At 37.7% G+C, this 19,350-nt stretch overlaps 3 protein-coding genes across 3 annotated transcripts in view; 1 reads left to right on the top strand and 2 right to left on the bottom strand.

Annotated features, from left to right (window-relative positions):
* The window catches only part of crlf1a (cytokine receptor-like factor 1a), a 227,773-nt gene that overhangs the window by 30,562 nt on the left and 177,861 nt on the right, over positions 1 to 19,350 (top strand). The window lies entirely within an intron of this gene.
* On the bottom strand, positions 294 to 6,281 carry ebi3 (Epstein-Barr virus induced 3). Its single transcript, XM_033988529.2, has 7 exons — positions 6,241 to 6,281; positions 5,127 to 5,243; positions 3,761 to 3,875; positions 3,576 to 3,675; positions 2,637 to 2,754; positions 1,813 to 1,976; positions 294 to 829 (listed from the first exon to the last, which is right to left on the bottom strand). Exons 2-7 carry the CDS (start codon positions 5,209 to 5,211, stop codon positions 668 to 670), a joined length of 744 nt encoding a protein of 247 aa, XP_033844420.1. The 5' UTR covers positions 5,212 to 5,243; positions 6,241 to 6,281; the 3' UTR covers positions 294 to 667.
* LOC117390102 (rab GTPase-activating protein 1-like) lies at positions 8,180 to 18,369 on the bottom strand. The gene is made up of 9 exons (XM_033987752.2): positions 18,129 to 18,369; positions 16,925 to 17,089; positions 16,366 to 16,452; positions 14,694 to 14,804; positions 12,468 to 12,572; positions 11,981 to 12,064; positions 11,813 to 11,884; positions 10,564 to 10,797; positions 8,180 to 8,706 (listed from the first exon to the last, which is right to left on the bottom strand). Exons 2-9 carry the CDS (start codon positions 17,033 to 17,035, stop codon positions 8,428 to 8,430), a joined length of 1,083 nt encoding a protein of 360 aa, XP_033843643.1. The 5' UTR covers positions 17,036 to 17,089; positions 18,129 to 18,369; the 3' UTR covers positions 8,180 to 8,427.

The raw sequence follows: 19,350 nt of genomic DNA, 5'->3' as shown, positions 1-19,350 counted from the left end.
TCTTATGGACTTTTGTGTTGGTTTTACGCTCATAGATTAGAGTTCCATTGCTTTTGGTTGTTTTCCATATGCATACATTACAATCAGTTTTATTTTCCTTTTTAATATCCACAATGAAAAATAGACACTCAAATTGATAAAAAATAGGTTTATTGTAAAATTACCAAAAATAAATAAATAAATAAAATATAAAATAATGACAGTCGTTTTTATTATACCTGCTCTATAAAAGTCTGCTTACAGGTGCCATTTTGAGCACTTTTTAACAATGAAAACATGTAAAATTGAGCTGCTAAACTGGGCAGTACCCGGAGGAATAAAGGGCTGAGTGAGGCGGGAGGAGGGGCGGAGTCTGGGGGGTTATAAGGAACAGTGTGATTGGTCTCCACACTTCAAACTCGGCCCCTGCAGGAAGGTATTTGTATCCAGAAACACCTGGCTGTAATCAGGGCAGTCTTTTGTGATGTCACCAACTACTGGAATTTGCAGAGACCACTGAAGTCAGCACACACTCAGTTTTTGGCTGTTTTTGACCAGAAAGTTGCAAATGTAACTCGTGTGTATTCAAGTAACCAAAAAAAATGACCAGGAATAAAGAGTAGGTACTGCTATTAAAACACCATACACACAGTTAAGTAGTGAACAAAGAGTAGTGTTTAGCTCCACTTTAAACTCTGTGTGTGTGTAATGGCAGGGTTATATTGACGGGGGCGCTCCATTCGCTGCAGTGGCCCAGGCCCAAAGAGTCTTTGGCGCACACCTGGAACTGGTACGTCCGACCCACAGCCAGGCCACTCACAGGTGTACTCGTGCGCTTGAAAGGCCCCAACTGCAGTACACACAAACAAACATATTAGTGCATACAATATAGTGGTAGTGGTTTAGCAGCATTATCAGATAGAGGAGTTATACAAGTTAAATATATATAGTAGTAGTAGTAGTAGTAGTGGTAAGAGGAGGAAGAGTAGTAAAGCAGCTTTAGTTCTGGTAGTGGTAGAAGTAGCTGTCTCTTGATAAAGGTAGTACTGTAGTAGTGATAGGGGTGATGCTGGTAGTAGTACTGTTTACTAGTAATAACAGAAGTAGCAGAAGCATTTTTTTATCATTAGTATTGTTAGAAGTAAGTTTAGTGTTAGTAGTAGCCCGATAGCAGATGTTGTGATAGTTGTACTAGTAGTCATAGTAGTAGTGTTAATGTTAATGAGGGTGGTAGTACAGTAATAGTAGAAGTAACAGTATTTTATAGTAATATAATAATAATATAGTACTAGTAGTTTTAGTATAATAGTAGTTTAAATTTTAGTTGTAGTAAGTTGCAGTTGTATTCATAGTAGAAGTAGTTTTAGTAGTAATAATGGAAATAGTAGGAGTAATTTAAGTAGGGAAGAAGTTGTGTTAGTAGTAGTAATAGCAGCTATACTGATAGTTGTAGTAAAAATTGTATTTGAATTGAAGTATTATTATATATTGTTTTGTAGTAATATTACAAGTACTAGTAGATTTAGTAGGATGTTTTTTAATTTTAGTATTATAAGCCATTTCAGTTTATTAGCGGAGTAGTAATTGTACTTTTGTAGTAATATTACAAGCACTAGTGGTTTTAGTAGGATATTTTTACTTTTAGTATTATAAGCAGTATTAGTTTAGTAGTAGTAACAGTAGTAGAGGTAGTTTTAGTGTAATGGATAAATGAAAGAAAAGATTTTAGTAGTCGTTGCAGTATCACTATAAGCAGTAGTAGTGCATGGTGGTAGAAAACGTAAGTAATAAAAGCAGTAGAAATAAAAGTAAGAGTAAACCTCTTCTACTCACGTGGTTAAACTTGAGCTGGCCTCTGCTCGTCCACTGGTACAGCAGCTCGTACTTTAAGGGGAAGATATCTATGTGAGCCCAGGTGGAGGGGGGATCCCACTTCACCTGCACAGTCCTGGAGTTTTGGCACGACACCTGCACGGCCTGTGGGGGGTCCGGCTTCACTGCACGGGGAGGGGGGCAAGAGACCGGTTAGGATCTGGACTAAAACGGGCTCTAAGTAACTTCAAAATTATGCTAAAGGTCCTATATTACACAAAGTTTTAGCCATGTCTTAATGTCGTTACCTCCTCAAAAACATGGAGTTGTGTTTTGTTTCATTCACCCATGTTGGAGTAACCCTTTATTATTAGGCCATTTACATCTCCAAAGCTCAAAATGCTTTGTTCCACCTTATGATGTCATGAAGTGGTAGTTTTAAAGTCAACAGCTCCTTTTACCAGACCTTAGATATTCCAGAGCTGAAATCATCCAAATGATTCAAGTGAAGGTGTATGGAGTTTAAAAACACAGTGAAGCACTTCCTGTATTATCACATGATGACATCACAAGGTGGAACAGAGTGTTTTCTATTTGAGAGAAGAACACAACCTAAACACGCAGGGTTTGTGTGTTAAACGTGTGAATGAAACAAAACACAACTCAAGGCATGTTTGTGATGTTTGTGTGAAACATAACAGATCAGAAAATTTGCGTAATATGTTCAAGTAAATGTTGAGATGTTTAATGTGGTACTGCAGTAATCTTAGGGTGATTGTTATTAAAACGTAGCTTAGGAACAGTCTAGATTCATAAACTATATATAAAAGAGTAGTGTTAGTTACCGATGTCCTCCATCATGAACGTGGAGAGGTGTGAGCTGCTGCCTCCTGGATACACCGCGGTCACGTTCAGGATGTAGTTTGTGAGCAGCTTCAACTCGGGCAGGTGACAGTGCCATAGCTAACACACACACACACACACACACACACACAAACGGACACAGGACATGCCATTGTTACTATCATTATTATATCTGTATGTTGTTTTTTTTACATTTACATTCATATGCAGTTAAACTCTTGCATAAAACATAGTGCATTGTCTCAAATGGGATTAAAACTGCTGTATGTAACATTTCTGGTCTCCAGGGAGATGTCATTGCTTTGTCTGGAATGGACATAAATAACACCTAATAAAGACAAGCAGGTGACAGGTGGTATCAGGCAAAGTTACAGGTCAGATCTGTAGAAACGCAAGCCCACACACACTTAGAGGGCATGTTTTTCACAACATTTTTTGCCAGTAAAAACGCGAGATGTATGTGTTTAATGCCATACTGTTGAACATCCCAGGCAAAGCAGTAACATCTCCATGGAGACAAGCAGGTGTGGTTAAATGGTTTCTGCCTTTGGTTTCATGTCCGTACGTTCATAAGAATCTATAGACTCAATTACTCTCTTCCAATTAAACTACTGCACATCACATCAGGTTTGTGAAGTTGTTGCGTACAGTTTTGTATCATGCTTTGGTATATTTATGGAGAACTGTCATGTGGGAGTATGGATGACGTAGGCTTGTGGGCGGAGCTTTGGACAGAATCTTATTGCTAACCATAAGAAGGGTTCGAATTAGGCCCGGGAGAGATCACTAAATTACTCAAACTCAAACATGGATGCTAAAACCTCTTCAAGCATATTTTTGCTGAGGAAACAACGCTATAACACAACAAAAAGCTATATTTCACATAATTTAATTTCAAAATTCAAGCCATAGTGACCTACCTTGTGAGCAGAGGGTGGTAGTGTGACGTTGAGTTGAGAGTGGGGGGCTCCAGGGGGGATGAGGACACATGGCCTGGTCACCGGCTGCTTCTGTCTCTCACTGATAATGAAAGATTAAAGACATTCCGTTATAAAGTACACAGGGTTAGACAGTTTACACACAGGTACAGAGGACGTGACCGTACCTGTATGTGGCGATGTAATGCAGGGGCGTGGCTTGGGGAGGGTCTGCCCATGAACACACGGTCCGGTCGGGGACACTGGAGCACAGGCAGTGGACGATGGGAGCTGAATGGGCATCTGAAGGAACATTTGAAGGACAATTTACACATTTTATCTGTATCTTTAAGAAATCAAAACCAAAGCTAGGGCTAAACGAGAGCTAACCCAGGACTAAAATAGGACTACAAACCTGCTAGTAGTTCTGAATAAGGACTAACCCAAAGTAAGACAGAAATGAGTGAATTACAATTTTGATGATAAATTAAAAAGCTCATACACAATAGAAGTATTTAAGAAGTATAAAACATTACTTTTTGAAAATTACAGGGCTCAGAAATAATTTATGTGAACTGCCATGGTTTGTAGTTTTTTCTTTTGTTACATATTGAGTCATTTGTTGTAGAACTGATATGCTGATATATGTTATTATTAAATAGGGTTAGGCATTAGTCATTTTTACTTCAGCCTAAACGTTCAGTCATGATAGAGATGTTATGTACAACCTTATACAAGTTGAATAATGTTTGATTTTGAATGTAATGACCAAATAAAATATTTACTTACTTACAATTCAGCTCTAATTATAAACAATCATTTGAGGAATCGTCTTCTACAGTTTCAGAACTACTGAGCTAAATAGCAGTACTTGAAAATTCAGAGCTGAAATTATTCACAGTTCAGTCCCTCCTCTAGTTTATATTTTTCTTGTGTCCTTGGGCAAGACAGTTACCCCATCATACTTCCAGTGTCTGTATGCACCAGTGTATCGTTAGCATTTACAGTTTATTCTCTTGCATGACTTAAAAAATATAGTTATAGTGATATTTTAACCTAGTCCAGCACAGTGGTGGATGAAGTACTCAGTTTTGTGGCTTATGTAAAAGTACAGATACAGAGGTAAAAAGTTACTTAAGTAAAAGTAAACATATCATGTGTAAAAAGCTAGTAAAAGTTGTTAAGTAACTGTTTAAAAATGTACTTTAAGAGCAAGTTTTTCACATAAATGTTGTTTATTCGTTAAAGTGTAAATGTAGGGATCCTGATAAAAAACAAAAAAAAACAAAAACAAACATATTTTGGTAACAATATGAATCAATTTCTTATGAAGCTCGAAGTAAAAAACAGGATGTTACCAGAAACACGGTAGAAATAACCCCTCAAATCATGTGAAAAGTACTTTTTACTTTTCAGTCCTGTTCAAGAATGTAGAGGAGTTGAAAGTACAGACACTACTCTCAAATGTAGTGAAGTAAAAGTAAAAAGTATCCACTGTAAAATATACTTACTTAAGTAAAGTACAGAATGAAACTTTTAGATGAGTGTAGTTACCTGCAGATGTGGTGGGAGTGACTCTGTGTAGCTCCATAGCCTGAGCTCCCAGGACACACAGGAGGCTCACTACATGGACCAACATGACGGCAGCAGAGGAGTACACACTGACCAAAACTGCACACATGTAAACTCGTGTTATAATGAGGGATTCTGAAACATTTTGAGTTAGTAAATGAAAGGAAGCACACTACTTTTTTCTAGACTTGAGATTTGGGGAATACAGTTCGCCAGCTACAGATTGTGGAGATCAAAACTTAAACAGTGACTTAAATAGGACACTCATAATTAAAGTTAGGCTGCCTTACAAATACTCCCAAAAAACTCAAAGAAAATGTAATAAATAGTCTAAATCAATCTCAATCTCAGTATTAAAGGTGCACTATGTAACTCTTCTGGTAGAGGGTCTGCCACCTGCTTGTCTCCATGGAGATGTTATTGTTTTTCCTGGAATGTTTCACAGTATGACATTTTATCTATAGCATTGCTCGCCTTGACACAGATCTCACCTGTAGCTTGACCTGATGGTGTCACTTACTTGTCTCCACAAAGATAGATAAGTGTAATACTGTGGAATGTTCAGTCAAAGTGTCTGATTGTTTTAAATAAGTAAATAAATAAATAAATAAATAAATAAATAAATAAATAAATAAATAAATAAATAAATAAATAAATAAATAGATAGATAAATAAATAAATTAATACAATAAAATAACAAATAAATAAAATAAAATAATAAATAAAAATAAAACATTAAAAATAAAAATAAAAATAAAATAACAAAAAAAAATAAAAAAATAAATTAAATTAAATTAAACAAAATAAAAATTATACATTTAAAAAAATCTCCATGGAGACAAGCTGGTGGCTGCCCCTCCACCAGAAAAAGTTACATAGGATAACTTTAAAGAAAAAAATGCCAGTACTTTAAAAATACTTTGTTTATAAGTTAAACACCAGAACAACACCAGATGACACCAGAACAATATTAAAATATGATCAAATGGACAAACAAAAAATACGCAACTTTTCGAATATTTAAAATCACAACATATTTTCAACAAAACAAAATGTAAATATATTTAACCAACCCCTCAGCATTTGTCACACTTACCTTATTGTAATGCTATAGTCGTTTTGTTCTTGAGGTGGTCCCTTGTTCCTGGTGACAAAGTTCAGAGATAAGACTGAAGATCTACCTCGTTATATATTTCTGTCTTTAACCTCAGACTGTCAAAGTGAAACAGGAACAATAAACCTCCATGCACTTTTCTGCCTTGTCTCACTACGTCACATCCTTGAGATCTGATGTCTCCAATGATTTAAGAAAAGTGGAATAGGTAGGAAGTAAAAGTAAAAGTATTGGAAGTACACCAAGTTGCAAAGGGAGAGTACATGTTGCAAAAGTTTCGGTGGTTGAGATATTGCTTGATATTGGTTCACCCCACAAAAGGAGAAGCAGACAGGAGTAATACTGGAAATCAGCAGAGGTGGGTAGAGTTGCCAAAAATTGTACTGAAGTAAGAGTAATGTTACTTAAAAATAATATTGGTTTTTGGTTTCGATACATTTTAGGATTTTTCCCAACAGTTTGAATTAATGAAAGTAATGATGCATTGTTTTGGCTTTTGACTCGACTTACCCCAGGTACAGGGATAAATTGAGTCAGGTAAGTTGAACCACCAGATTAAAGGACTAATATTTTTATCTATTTCATTCACACGTTTAACACACAAATCCTCCATATGAGTTCTTCTCTCTAAATGAAAACACTCCACCTTGTGATGTCATGTCATGTCACTGTGTTTTTAAACCCCATACACCTTCAATACAATCATTTGGATGATTTAAGTCCTGGAATTGCCCATCTCTATTGAACAAAAGGTAAAGTGAAGCTGTTAACTTGAAAACTACCCCTACATGATATCACAAGGTGGAACAGAGCATTTTGAGCTTTGGAGATATAAACAGACTAATAAAGGTTTACTCAAACGTGTGAATGAAACAAAACACAAATCGAGGTTTGTTTTTGAAGATTTAATGTTATAAGATGACTAAAAGCTCACAAGAGTCACTTTTATGTAATATAGGACCTACAACACCTCCATCCATCCACTTTCTTCCGCTTTATCCGGGGCTGGGTCGCGGAGACAGCAGTCTGAGCAGGGTGGCCCAAACTTCCCTTTCCACACACATCCTCAAGCTCTTCAGGGGGTATTCCGAGGCGTTCCCAGGGGCCTCCTCCTGATGGGACATGCCTGGAACACCTCCCTTGGGAGACGTCCAGGAGGCATTCTGAACAGATGCCTGAACCACATCAACTGCTCCTCTCGACGTGAAGGAGCAGCAGATCTTTTGTCTCAGTTCTTTCTTTACCACAACAGTCTGATACAGCGACTGCATCACTGCAGACGCTGCACCGATCCACCTGCCAATCTCACACTCCATCCTTCCCTCACTTGTGAACAAAAATAGACATAAAAGTATCTAAAAATAGACACCACAAAGCATTTAAAAAATAAAATCAAAGTTACGATGTAGATACATTACTTTCAAAATGTATTGGTTGTCTATGCTGAAATAAAGGACTTCTTCTTCTTGGATCCTTTACATGACTCCTCATATCTTGGTAACAATTGACAAGTTAATCTGTTAAATAAATACCCTATTAGCCTTATTGAGCGCCTGTAGATCACTCACCTGACCCAGTGAAGCGCTCAGAAAGAGGGGTATTTTACTTCTATGGGATATTAACTGCTAACACATCATATAGTTAAATCACCATGTTTTATTATTTTGAAAATGCTATATTTACTGAACCAACATATTAACATGTTTTATGTTTCATTTTTGTGGCTCTGAGTGTCTTTGTTCTCAGCGCTAAGTCACTCCCCCTTCAGAGTGCTATCACATTACAATCTGTGTGCATCTAATCAAACTACTGCACATCGCATCAGGTTTGTGGGATTGTAGTCTATTGTTTTGCTTTTGTATATTTTTGGGGAATTTTGCCCAGTTTAAAGTACATTTAACTGAAATAAAATGATACTTTTGAATAACTACAAAAGCTGCTTTATTTATTTAACAACCCATATGCATGCCAGTACTATGGAACCTTCAAACATTCAACAAGTTTTATAAATGCCAGGTTATTTACATAGCTTCTTTCACTTGGCCCTATAACAGGTTAAACTATTTGTAACCCCATGATTTAAGCTTGTCGATACTCTGACACGTATTTACACATATTTGTCCATGCCTGCGTGATCCCAGGACCAGCCCGGGGTTATGAGGTCAAAGGTCACTGGTTGTGTTGGAGTTCTTTTTGATGGGGCCATGAGATCTTCCTTATGTTCCACACTGGGGCTTTCAGACCGGCCCTGCTGAAGGGGTGCTGTGTCTCTTTGGGCTCCGTACTGCCCCCGTCCTGTGTGCTCCCTGTGTGCAGCGCCCCCATGTGGAGGTGCAGGAGCGTGCTGGAGGACGAGGAGGAGCGCAGGGACGTGAAGGCCTTACTCAGCCAGTTGTTGCGGGCTTCCTGCAGGCTGGTGTTTAGAAGGTTGGTTTCGTGCTCCAACTCCTGAGAAAGATAGAAAAATACAAGGCAATGCTGTTGTGCTCACATATCTTTTCTTTGGCGAAGATCTATACTTCACTATCTTCAAAGGAACAGTTAGTGGCTTTGAGATCGACATGTACTGCAGACTGGGGTCCTGAGCTGCTCTTGCATTGGTACATTCCCTTATGGAGTGGCTGCTTCGTTTCTCCAATATAACACTCACTGCGCTCTTCACTACACTGAATGGAGTAGACCACATTGCTTTGTTTGTTGCTCAGGTTTCGTCCTTTGGGTGAAGCAGTTTCTATCTTAAAGTATTTGTATAGAATCCCTATAGTTTAAAATGGAGCTGAAGGAAAGAGCAATTTGCTGTTTAACTCTCAGACTGCAGATTGTTGACCTGGTTTATGATTAATAAGTCAGTAATTACTGCCTATCCATATGAAACAAAGCCTCACATCAAGTTCCATACACTGAGAATGAGAAAAACTTGTATGTGTCCTGTATCGGCGAGTTAAGGCTCTGGCAACTCGGGGTCAGTTGTGATTTTAGTACCTTTTTGTAAAACTGTATGAGTGCAGGCTACATACAGTCGCTTTATGTTTGGGGGTCAATCTATTCAGAACATTTTACAGTCTAATCATCAAATTTCATTTTCTACAATATATAATCATAATCTCAGATGGAGGCAGGGGTCTGTATTACTCTATGGGACATTCACTGTTTTTGAAAAAAATATCCAAAACTTATAATCCACAAATGTTGAACCTTATCATTATTTGTTGAGGATCGGCTTCACAAACTTGTCATATTAGTCTTATTAGTCCTTTCACCTGACAGCAATCACATCTTTGGGATTGCATGGATTGCCTTTAAAGACATGTAAATAAGTCAAGTCATCACAGAGATATTAAAAGTCCTATATTACGCAAAAGTGATTCTCGTGAGTTTTAAGCCATGTTATAAAGCCGTTACCTCATCAAAAACATACCCGTAGTTGTGTTTTGTTTCATTCACACATGTTTGAGTAACCTTTTATGATTAGTCTGTCTACATCTCCAAAGCTCAAAATGTTCTGTTCCACCTTGTGATGTCATGTACTGGCGGTTTTCAGTTAACAGCTCTTTTTACCTTTAGTTCAGTAGAGATTGTGGAACAGTGTTTTCTGTTTGAGAGAAGAACTCAGTCTAAGTATGAAGGATTGTGTGACTGAAACAAAACCAACTCCAGGTCTGTTTATGATGAGGAAAGAAGATTTCAACAGATCAGAAAATAGTGTAATATGGGCCCTTTAACTATAAGCTACTGTATATTATTTTAAACTAGACAAAACTATTAAAAGTTTTAACACTAATTTCAACCTATAACCACAGAGTAACAGTATTTGGCACATGACAGTCACAGTAACATTCTGGGAAATACCCAAAATACTGAACAGCTGGTTTCTTTTGAGCTGTGTTAGAATAAAAAGAAGTCCAGCTCATTTAGTTTCACTTCAGATTAACTTTCACTTTAGGTTTACTTCCTCAGACACAAATGTTAGAGATGATGTATATCAGACAAAATTCGAGATTAAGTGTATAAAATTTAACATATTTGATTCAAGATGTTCACAATATTTAAATTGTTTACCTAAACTCTAGGCCTATCGTATAGTAAAGTTCTTCTTACAATCCTCTTACAAGTCTTTTTTGAGTACTGGCTTTCCAAAGACTTACCTACTCAATTTACTACTTGACTTTACTACTTTATAACTCTTCCCACCTCTGAGAATGACCTGTATGATCACTGATACATCCAAACAGGTGCCGCAGGTACTACGCCTCCAAACCAAGTCATAATTTGAAAACCATATGCGTTTTAACTGTCTTTTTGTACCTGTATCTTACACTTGGCCTCCACCATCTGCAGCTTGGTGCGGGCCAGCTCCTGCTCCAGTTCTCGGATCTGGTCTTTGAAGGACTCCTTTTCTTTGCCGTCTCTACTGCTGTCCTGTGGAGCCTGAGGACATGTCCCTGTGCTGGTGGACATGGCCTCCTCCTCCTCGTGTCCACCAGGGGTCTCCAGTGTGTCCAGCGCATGTGAGCAGCTGCTGCAACTCTTCACTGCACTCTGAGAAGAGAGAGGGGACTGTGACTAACTGGTGTGGACTCATTTAGATAGAAGTTATAATGGTACTTAAAGTGGAACTAAACACTAAACCAACTCTTTATTTGGTACTAAACTGTGTCTATGGTGTTGTAATAGCATTATCTACTGTTCCTAGTCCTTTTCGGCAATTTTTGCAGCTTTCTGGTCAAAAAGTGAATGTATGCTGCCTTCAGTGACCTGCAATTTCATGCAGTTGGTGACATCACGAAAAACTGAGTAAAGCCAGGTTGATTACAAACACTTGGCTGCAAGGGCGGAGTGTGAAGTGTGGATACTGTGAATACCCAATCACACTGTTCCTCATACGTCAAAGCCCCACCCCTCTTCCCCCCTCACTCTTTTCTTTAGTCCTACAGGTATTTCCCAAGTTAGTAGCTCTATTTGAAATGTGGTTGTCGAAGGAGTTTCTGTGTTTAGTCCCACATTAAGCCAGAATTTGTACACAATAGTATACTTATAGTAGAAATGCCAGAAGTGTTCTGTAACAGGATGACACAAAGACAAATTTCAGTTTTTTTGGTAAACCCTCATTTGATTTAGTCTCATTCTCATTATAAACAAATAAAATGCTTCTAAAAATAATTATCTTAACAGAAAAAAGGCAAAACATTTAAAACAAAAATAGTCCAGTGTCTTCCAAAGTCTGAATCCTGCTCCAACCACATGGTTTTACTGAAAGAAGGTGAGTATTATCTGTACAACTACTGCTGATAGTTTCATTATTTGTCATTATGACTATTATGACGTGCCAAATATTAGAAGCCATTTTAAAAGTTACAAAATGTATCATATAAAATCAGTTTTCATTGGGATATTTTTCAAAATGACATTAGTTTGAAAACTAAAACCAAAGTCCATGTAAATGAATCTACTGTACTTTCTAACCACATGACCAAACATGTTAGACTCTCCATGAAATTATGATTCAGAATAAAGTCTCACCTCCAAAAACCCCATTGTCAGTTCCCATTCTTACCTTGATTGAGTCTATCTCCTGCCTGTGTGCTGCCTGCTGCCTCTCTAGGCGCTCCGTTAGCTGAGAACAGATCTGAAGAGACAGAGAAAACAAAATGACCTATTATTCAAACATACAGCACAACCCAACAGTAGTGACCAATGGTCCAGTCCAGTCCTAGTCTAGTACCTGCTTATAGTCTGCAATGATGCCTGAAGACCTCTGGATGTTCTGGTCAGCCTTCTCCAGCTCTTTTCTGAATACATCTTTTAACTGCAGAAAATAAAACAATTTAAAGGTGGACTGTGTAACTTTTGTGGTCACGGTGATGGGGTTGCTTGTCTCCATGGAGATGCAGTTGCGATGCCTGGAATGTTGCGCTTTAGAACTTGTGTTTATTTAATTACAGTGATAGATGTTTTTGTTTCCAAGAAAATACAGTGAAAAAAATGTAGTTTTTGAGCAGAAATGCCTCTCCAGAGATCTGAGTTGTAACTTAGTCAAGAAACATCACCTATTTGTTTCCCTGGAGAATAATGCCATACTGGGGGACATTCAAGACACAGCAACAACACCTCCATGGAGACAAGCAGGTGGCTGACCCTCCCCCAGAAAAGTTACATAACGAACCTTTAAGTAGTTTAGCCTAGTATATGTATATTTGTATACGTCTTACCATGGTTGCTTCCTCCTCTTTGCTCCTCATCTGGTCCTGTGTGACCTGCAGTTCGTGTTGTGTAAATACAAGGTCTTTGGAGAGCACATCTACTTTGTCTTCTGCCTGATAATGCAAATCTTTGGTAAGTTATGTTGTTAAAAATATATTTAGTCCTCACTCCAACATTTTGTCTATCTTTCTATTTATAACTATTCCAGAAATCTTCAGTAATATGGGCTTTAAAGGAGCTGTATGTAAAAGTGTGACTTTTAACAATATATGCCCCAGATATGACATGTTTATATCAAATACAGATGTTGAGCGTTTTATCATAACCTGCAACCTCTTCACTTGCTTGCCAATGCTATGAATATACCACAGCAGCAGAACCCTCAGCCTTCTCAGCTTCACGATCTCCTCCTCTTCACCATCTTCTGCATTTCATTTTCCCATATTTATGTTTTTTTTTTCAGTACATACATCATTGCACTGCTGACATCACTACCTGCCAGGGTCTCTGATGGTTGAAATCTGTGTGTGTGCTGTTTTGAAGACTTTTTCACATTCAAAAGATAAAATATTTTCTTTTAAGTTGTTAATTGCTGTGCTAATTTCATCATTCTGAACCCTGTGGATTAATTTCTTTGCAACAGGAGCTATCAAAGCCTGCCTGATGGATGAGAGTGTGTTGTGAATACTGACACAACCAGATGGCATTTACGATCCCAATATTTACTCTGAATAATCCAGAGATGATTTTGCATTTGACATTTAAAGGGGAGTGTGTGACGAGGGTGGCAGGTAGCAAGTGAATGTGCTGGATTCTGATTGGTCAGAATTACAGCAGATATCGTTTGGTAAAGGGTAGATGGGAATGTCTTTATAATGAGTATGATTTGCTAGCTCACAGCCTAGTATTTAGCTGTACTTTATATACACACATACACACACACCCCCACACCCACACACACCCCCACACATACACACACCCCCACACACCCCCACGACACATATAAAAACCCAGAACTAAGCCTGGACAACACCAGGTCTAGAACAAACCAACTCTATAGGTCTGAATTAAACCAGGTTTAAACTAGAACTAAACCTGGACAAGTGTACTGTGAACATCCATACTGTACTTAAGTTTTGTCAAAAATTAAGGTTAAGGTTAAGGTACACTTTATTGTCCCTGTAGGAACATTTTTCCCCTGCATTTGACCCATTCTTCAATGCTGCTGGAGCAGCTCCTCAGGACCAGTGGGTATGCAGCCTCATGCTCGGAGACCCATCTCTATGAGCTTGTTGCTAGTTTTAGTCAGGATTACCTTAGCTGAAGGACTGTAGCCTGTAGCCTAATGGTGCATGTTTTGGATTGACAGGAAAACTGGAGCACCCAGAGGAATCCCAGACTTGGGAAAATATGCAAACTCCACACAGAAAGGCCCAAGCACTCGACCCAGCACCTTCTTGCTGTAAAGCGTGAGTGCTAGCCACCGTGTCGCAATGGTTACCCAGATACGAATCAATACTAAAATTTGTATCAAAAACTATATACTCATTTGAGCAACTACTGACAGAAAAATCACCCAAATAAGACAAAACTGGATCGGGAATGACTGTGGGTGGGTGGTTCCTTGATGTAAAGAGCTTTGAGTGTTGTAAGTGCTGTAAGTGCTATATAAACATGACCATTTATTTACCATATATGATATTATTAAAGAAAGTACTATTGTTTTGTGTTGACGATAACATTCTACTATTATTTAGTTTGTTATGTTGTTTATTGTCATGGTATCAAAATTGGTATTGAGTAGGGGACTTTTTACCCGTATCAAAATCAGGTTTTACATTTTACACAAAATGTATATTTGAGCAAGGTTAGAACCTCCAACCCTCTGGTTAGCCAATGGACACTTAGGTCACTTCACCACATATGTCTAACCTTAGCTCATAAAAATGATAACTATAATGAAATCAAAATATTGCAATTTTTCATTTACAATACAAAGGTCCCAACCCATTGTGAAACAGCTAAAAATATATAGCAGCTACAGCTATATATATGACAATAAATTGTAAGTTTACATTACTTCCGTCCCAACTTGCAGAATTAACTAAAACCTCTTGTGTGTTTGACTCTTGTATAAACCCTCTAGCCCCCCCTGGCTCCTTTAGCCTGCTGTTATCTGTTGTTATCTGCTGAGTCCAGCTCTTGTGTGGGCTCTATTCCATAATAGGAGGTACCTGGTCCAGAGCACTCCTCAGGGCCACCTTACTGGAGATGAGCCTGTGGGCCAGGTTATCGTTCTCCTGTTCCAGACGCAGACTGGCCTCCTGGAGGCGCTGGTTCTCCTTCTGATAAACAAACAATAAAACAACTCACCCAGGGCTTCAATGAAAACAAATAAAGTGAAGAGAGGTACAGTTAAAGCTGTAAAACATGAGACACAGAAACAGATGATACTCCAAAGCACTAAGTACAGCAGGAATCTGAGTCTATCTGGTGCAGGTTTTTAGTTACTTCAGTGTTTTATAGGACACATGTTTTTGTTCCTAATCTATTGTCATAACTGTGCACTCTTCACTTGTCTATTACTACTAGCTACATAGATAATAGAACTTTACTTCCTCTAGTCATATTTTGAAGAGGGGTATTTGCACTTCTATGGGGTATTAACTGCAAGCATATAACATATTTAGATCACCATATTATCTTCTATTGTTTTGACAATGCTATATTAGCCAAAAAACGTTTTATTAACATGTTTTATTGTCATGCAGGAGCGTGGTTGACTCCATGCTCCTGAAAGACAATAAAACATGTAAGCCTTGGGCTGAACATTGGGCAGAATAAGGACAGTTCAAATAGGGTGAGAGATTGACGAATTACTGAAACATACATGGATGACACATGAAACCTCTTCAGGCCTGTTTTTGATGAAGGAACAAATTGATCTGACAGATCTCGGGCCATTGATCTTAATTATTCCAGCACATCAAATGACAGATTACCTGTTGTATAACAGTAGAGGAAACTATTGCTGCTACATGATATTTTGTTAGAAATATTACAAGCAATTATTAGGATAGCATTTATCATCTGATTGTATATCCTGTGTCATATGTGATTTTTGGTGCCACTTTATAATAATTACAACAATGTACAATTTTAATAGCCTTAATAAAGCATGAACAAAGACTTAATTCAGAGTAGCTCAGATGGTAGAGCACTTATCCACTGATCTGAAGGTTGGTGGTCTGATTCCATCTCCCACAAATGAATGCTATCGTTGTGTCCTTGGGCAAGACACTTAACCCATCTTAACCCCAGTGTCTGCGTACACTGGTGTATGAGTGTGTGTGTGAATGGGTGAGTGGTTCTTGCTTTGAGTGCCTTGAAGGTGGAAAAGTGCTATATAAAAATGTGACCATTTATCATTTACTATAATGAACAAACACTTTATTAAGTATTCAGGCTTATAAGTACTCAATTAAAGGATTGGGAGTTAGAGTTAGGGCATTAAGTAGGTAGTTAGTAAATCAGCCTAAATCCTTCTTAATAAATTGTTTATTCATTATGAATTAAGTGTTGGTTCATGCTTTATTAAGGCTATTATAATTGTTATTATAAAAGTGATTTTTACTAGAATTTGTATCTCAATTCTACAAAAATAACACATTACACCTGAAGTATTGTTTTGAAGGTATTACAAACGTATTATGTTTTATGTCACGAAACATTATCTTGTATCCAGCGTGACAGGATCTTAAAAACAAAACAAAAACATACATTTGCCCTGTTCTAAAATCTGGTAAACTTATGATTTTAAAAAGAGAAAAAGAATATTTATATTTTGTGATTTTGAATTTTTATTTTATTTTTTATTTTTGCTCTATTCCACTACTATTTCCTCACCAGATATTTGTCCAGGGAGTCCTCCTCGTCATCACTGTCCATGATCTGCAGCCGGCTCTCCCTCAGCTTGGCTTTCTTGGTGGGCACCTGTGGGCATATGCCAGGACTGATTAATACCACAAGTCTATGCAATACAAACTGAAGTGACAACTCCCCAATCCAACCCTGAACAGATCAGATACGGAAGACTAGATTAGCGTGATCACAATGGTGAATGAGAGAACGTTAAGAAGTCAGCGCAAAGAATTATTTCCCTGTCTCAAATGCCATTAAGAGCTATTTGAATGCGTTTTGTGCTATCTCGAATTGTGCGATAAATTTCACGCTTGTCAACTTGAGTTACGTTTGTGGACATTATTTTTATGTTAACAGCTGTGTGGTGAAGGCAGGCGAAGGATTGGAGGGCTCCCTGAGTATGTGCAGCAGTGTACATAGGCACTAGAGGCAAGGCGAATGGAGTATCTTGCCCAAGTACACAACCACAGCATGCATTGGTCAAAGCTGGGATCAAATCTTCTAAATCTTCTGAATTACATGTGGTGTTTTTAAAGATTCTTACAGTGAAGAAGGGTCCAGAGTCGGCCGCCAGACAGGCCAGGATCTCCTCCTCGCTCAGCTCCTCGGCCACCAGAGCATCATTGGAGATAATGGCAGACACCTCTTGCATCATGGTGCTCCCAGCTTTAAAACAGACCGGCAGGGAGGAGAAAAGAGGGGCCAAAATCTGTGAGAAGAATAAAGTATGAGCAAAGCATTTTCAAACTACTCTAACTGTGTTCTATTGCTGTAGTCGACTAAAGAAATTCTTGGTTCTACGTCCTGCAAATAGACTGGTTGACTAAAAAGGGGGTGTGGCAAAAGCTCTCTATACTATTACCTATCTCTATGTATCTGACCTAAACTGCACTCACAAGACTACACCTGCATGGGAGTTCATGCATACTAGGAAACAATGTAGACCATTTTAATAAAGATTAAACTTGAATTGAATCTGCCTTTTAACATATACAGTATACCAAAAAATACCAAATTTTCAGCTAAATCACTCACTCTTTAACTTCTCCTTTCTGCTATTGTCACATTTAAAGGATTATCATCTAAATAAAATGATTAATACAAATTTTGGTTGTCTAAGACTCCATTGAACGATTAATCAAATAAATGACAACAGCCATAATGTGTTTGTTTAGAAATAGCTTCAAACCATACAGTTATTGCATCTACAATTTATACATTGTGGTTACATTATATGTCATCAGGTTTTTATTAATTCATTTTTTAATTTTTTTTAATTTTACTTACACCTTTATTTAGTATAAGAAAGTCAGATTCTATTTCACAACCTGGCTACAATCAACAAAATATTAAATACTTAAAAAGCTACCGGCCTCAGGTTAGTGCTTAAACTACTACCACCCTTTTTACTGAGTTTATTTAATTGTGTGTTTAAGGATAAATGAATTTTGGCCTAATGTGGTTAGATTTCTGGATAACTTAAGTATAAAAATATAGTTTGAATGATAGGTTTACTCTGCTAGAATAAACTACATTTTTACACGTGTTAGCTAGCATAATTGTAATTTTAGTTTAAAGTATAGAAAACAAGAGACTTTTGGCGGCATCTATCCAATTCAAATACGCTACACTATAGACAGGGTGGACCCAAACAACAAAAACGATCATTTGGCTTTTAAAGCAATTGTGGCAAATTAAAACTGTAAAAATACATTGTAAAGTATTAGCTTTTCTGAGTGACCTCTCACCTTTGCTCTGCAGAGATAGGTCAGACAACCGCTTTGACGTCTCACTCTGTCATCAAATCAAACCAGGCATCAAAGGGTCATAAATATCATAAAACAGTCTTATAAACAAGTCTAAAGTCCAATGCGAAGGCTCACAGGTAAATCCCACTCTGTTTAAAGGTTGTGAAAACAGATTTGCTATGCTAGGTTTCACAGCCTTGTGAGGGCATTAGCCGCTAACAGCTAACAGTCACCAGTCCGGTCAGGTGTATTGGACTGTCGGCATACACACAGGTTGGGCAGGCTTTATACGGGAACAGAGGCACACCCACTGCACACAGCGCCTTGTCTTTTATCCTCCTCAAGTCATTGTTACACTGCTGAAATATCTGCAGCACACAACTTGAATTATACACGTCGTATTTTGTTATGTTCTTCATAACTGCGTTATAGAACAGGTGTAATCAGGATAGCAGGCACGTGCAATGTTTTAAACACGTGCAGTGGGTTAACTTAGCACATTAGCCAAATTACCCATATGGAAATTATTTTGTTTTTATATTGTTTTATTATACCAAAACTCTTTTTCTTTTTTTGCATTTGAAATAGGTTTTGTTTAGTTTACTTTAAAAATGTGTTTGTTAAAATACATTTAAATGAAAAAATCCAAAAAATTTATTCAGTGTAAAATAAAAGCTTTGGCATTAAAAGCACAAAATAACCTTTACAGTCCCACGTCATGGTAGTAAATAATCTTGCCTAGCCTAGTTAAAAACTAGGTTATGCAAACTTGGCCTGGTGGCATAATCTGCTTGTCTCTGTGAAGGTAGATAAGATTAATGCTGTACTGTGGAATATTCCAGGCAGTGCAATAACATCTCCATGGAGACAAGCACGTGGTTGGGCCTTCTCCAGAAAAGTTAAATAGCCTAGTGAATTTAAATTAATACACTTGAGTAGCCTATAGAATCAGCAGTTTATTTCTATAAACTTGTTGCCTATGTTACCTCCAAAATCAATTCCTAATAGCCCAGTTATTTAAGTACTTTTAACAACACATCCATTTGAATACTGATTTAAGTCTTTTCATCAGTATGCAAATCAGTAATAATAGTTCCAATGGTTTTGTGCCCCGTCTTTACAAACTTATTCCGTTGCATTGTGCCATGTCGTCTTTAGTATTGTCACTGTATTAAAATTTCAGACTCAATTTTGATACTAAGGAATACACTCAATGTTCAGT

Source organism: Periophthalmus magnuspinnatus, chromosome 22 (assembly GCF_009829125.3).
Source record: "Periophthalmus magnuspinnatus isolate fPerMag1 chromosome 22, fPerMag1.2.pri, whole genome shotgun sequence".
NCBI lineage: Eukaryota > Metazoa > Chordata > Actinopteri > Gobiiformes > Gobiidae > Periophthalmus > Periophthalmus magnuspinnatus.
This window is presented reverse-complemented; position numbering and strand designations above follow the sequence as displayed.

Excerpts from the sequence above, each read along its gene's own strand:
- ebi3 (XM_033988529.2), bottom strand. The coding sequence starts at position 5,211 with ATGTTGGTCCATGTAGTGAGCCTCCTGTGTGTCCTGGGAGCTCAGGCT. Across the intron at positions 3,676-3,760 it reads CATTACATCGCCACATACAG|TGAGAGACAGAAGCAGCCGG; the intron begins GTACGGTCACGT and ends TTTCATTATCAG. Across the intron at positions 2,755-3,575 it reads TACCACCCTCTGCTCACAAG|CTATGGCACTGTCACCTGCC; the intron begins GTAGGTCACTAT and ends TGTGTGTGTTAG.
- LOC117390102 (XM_033987752.2), bottom strand. The coding sequence starts at position 17,035 with ATGATGCAAGAGGTGTCTGCCATTATCTCCAATGATGCTCTGGTGGCC. Across the intron at positions 12,573-14,693 it reads TGAGGAGTGCTCTGGACCAG|GCAGAAGACAAAGTAGATGT; the intron begins GTACCTCCTATT and ends TTGCATTATCAG. Across the intron at positions 11,885-11,980 it reads TCATTGCAGACTATAAGCAG|ATCTGTTCTCAGCTAACGGA; the intron begins GTACTAGACTAG and ends CTGTCTCTTCAG.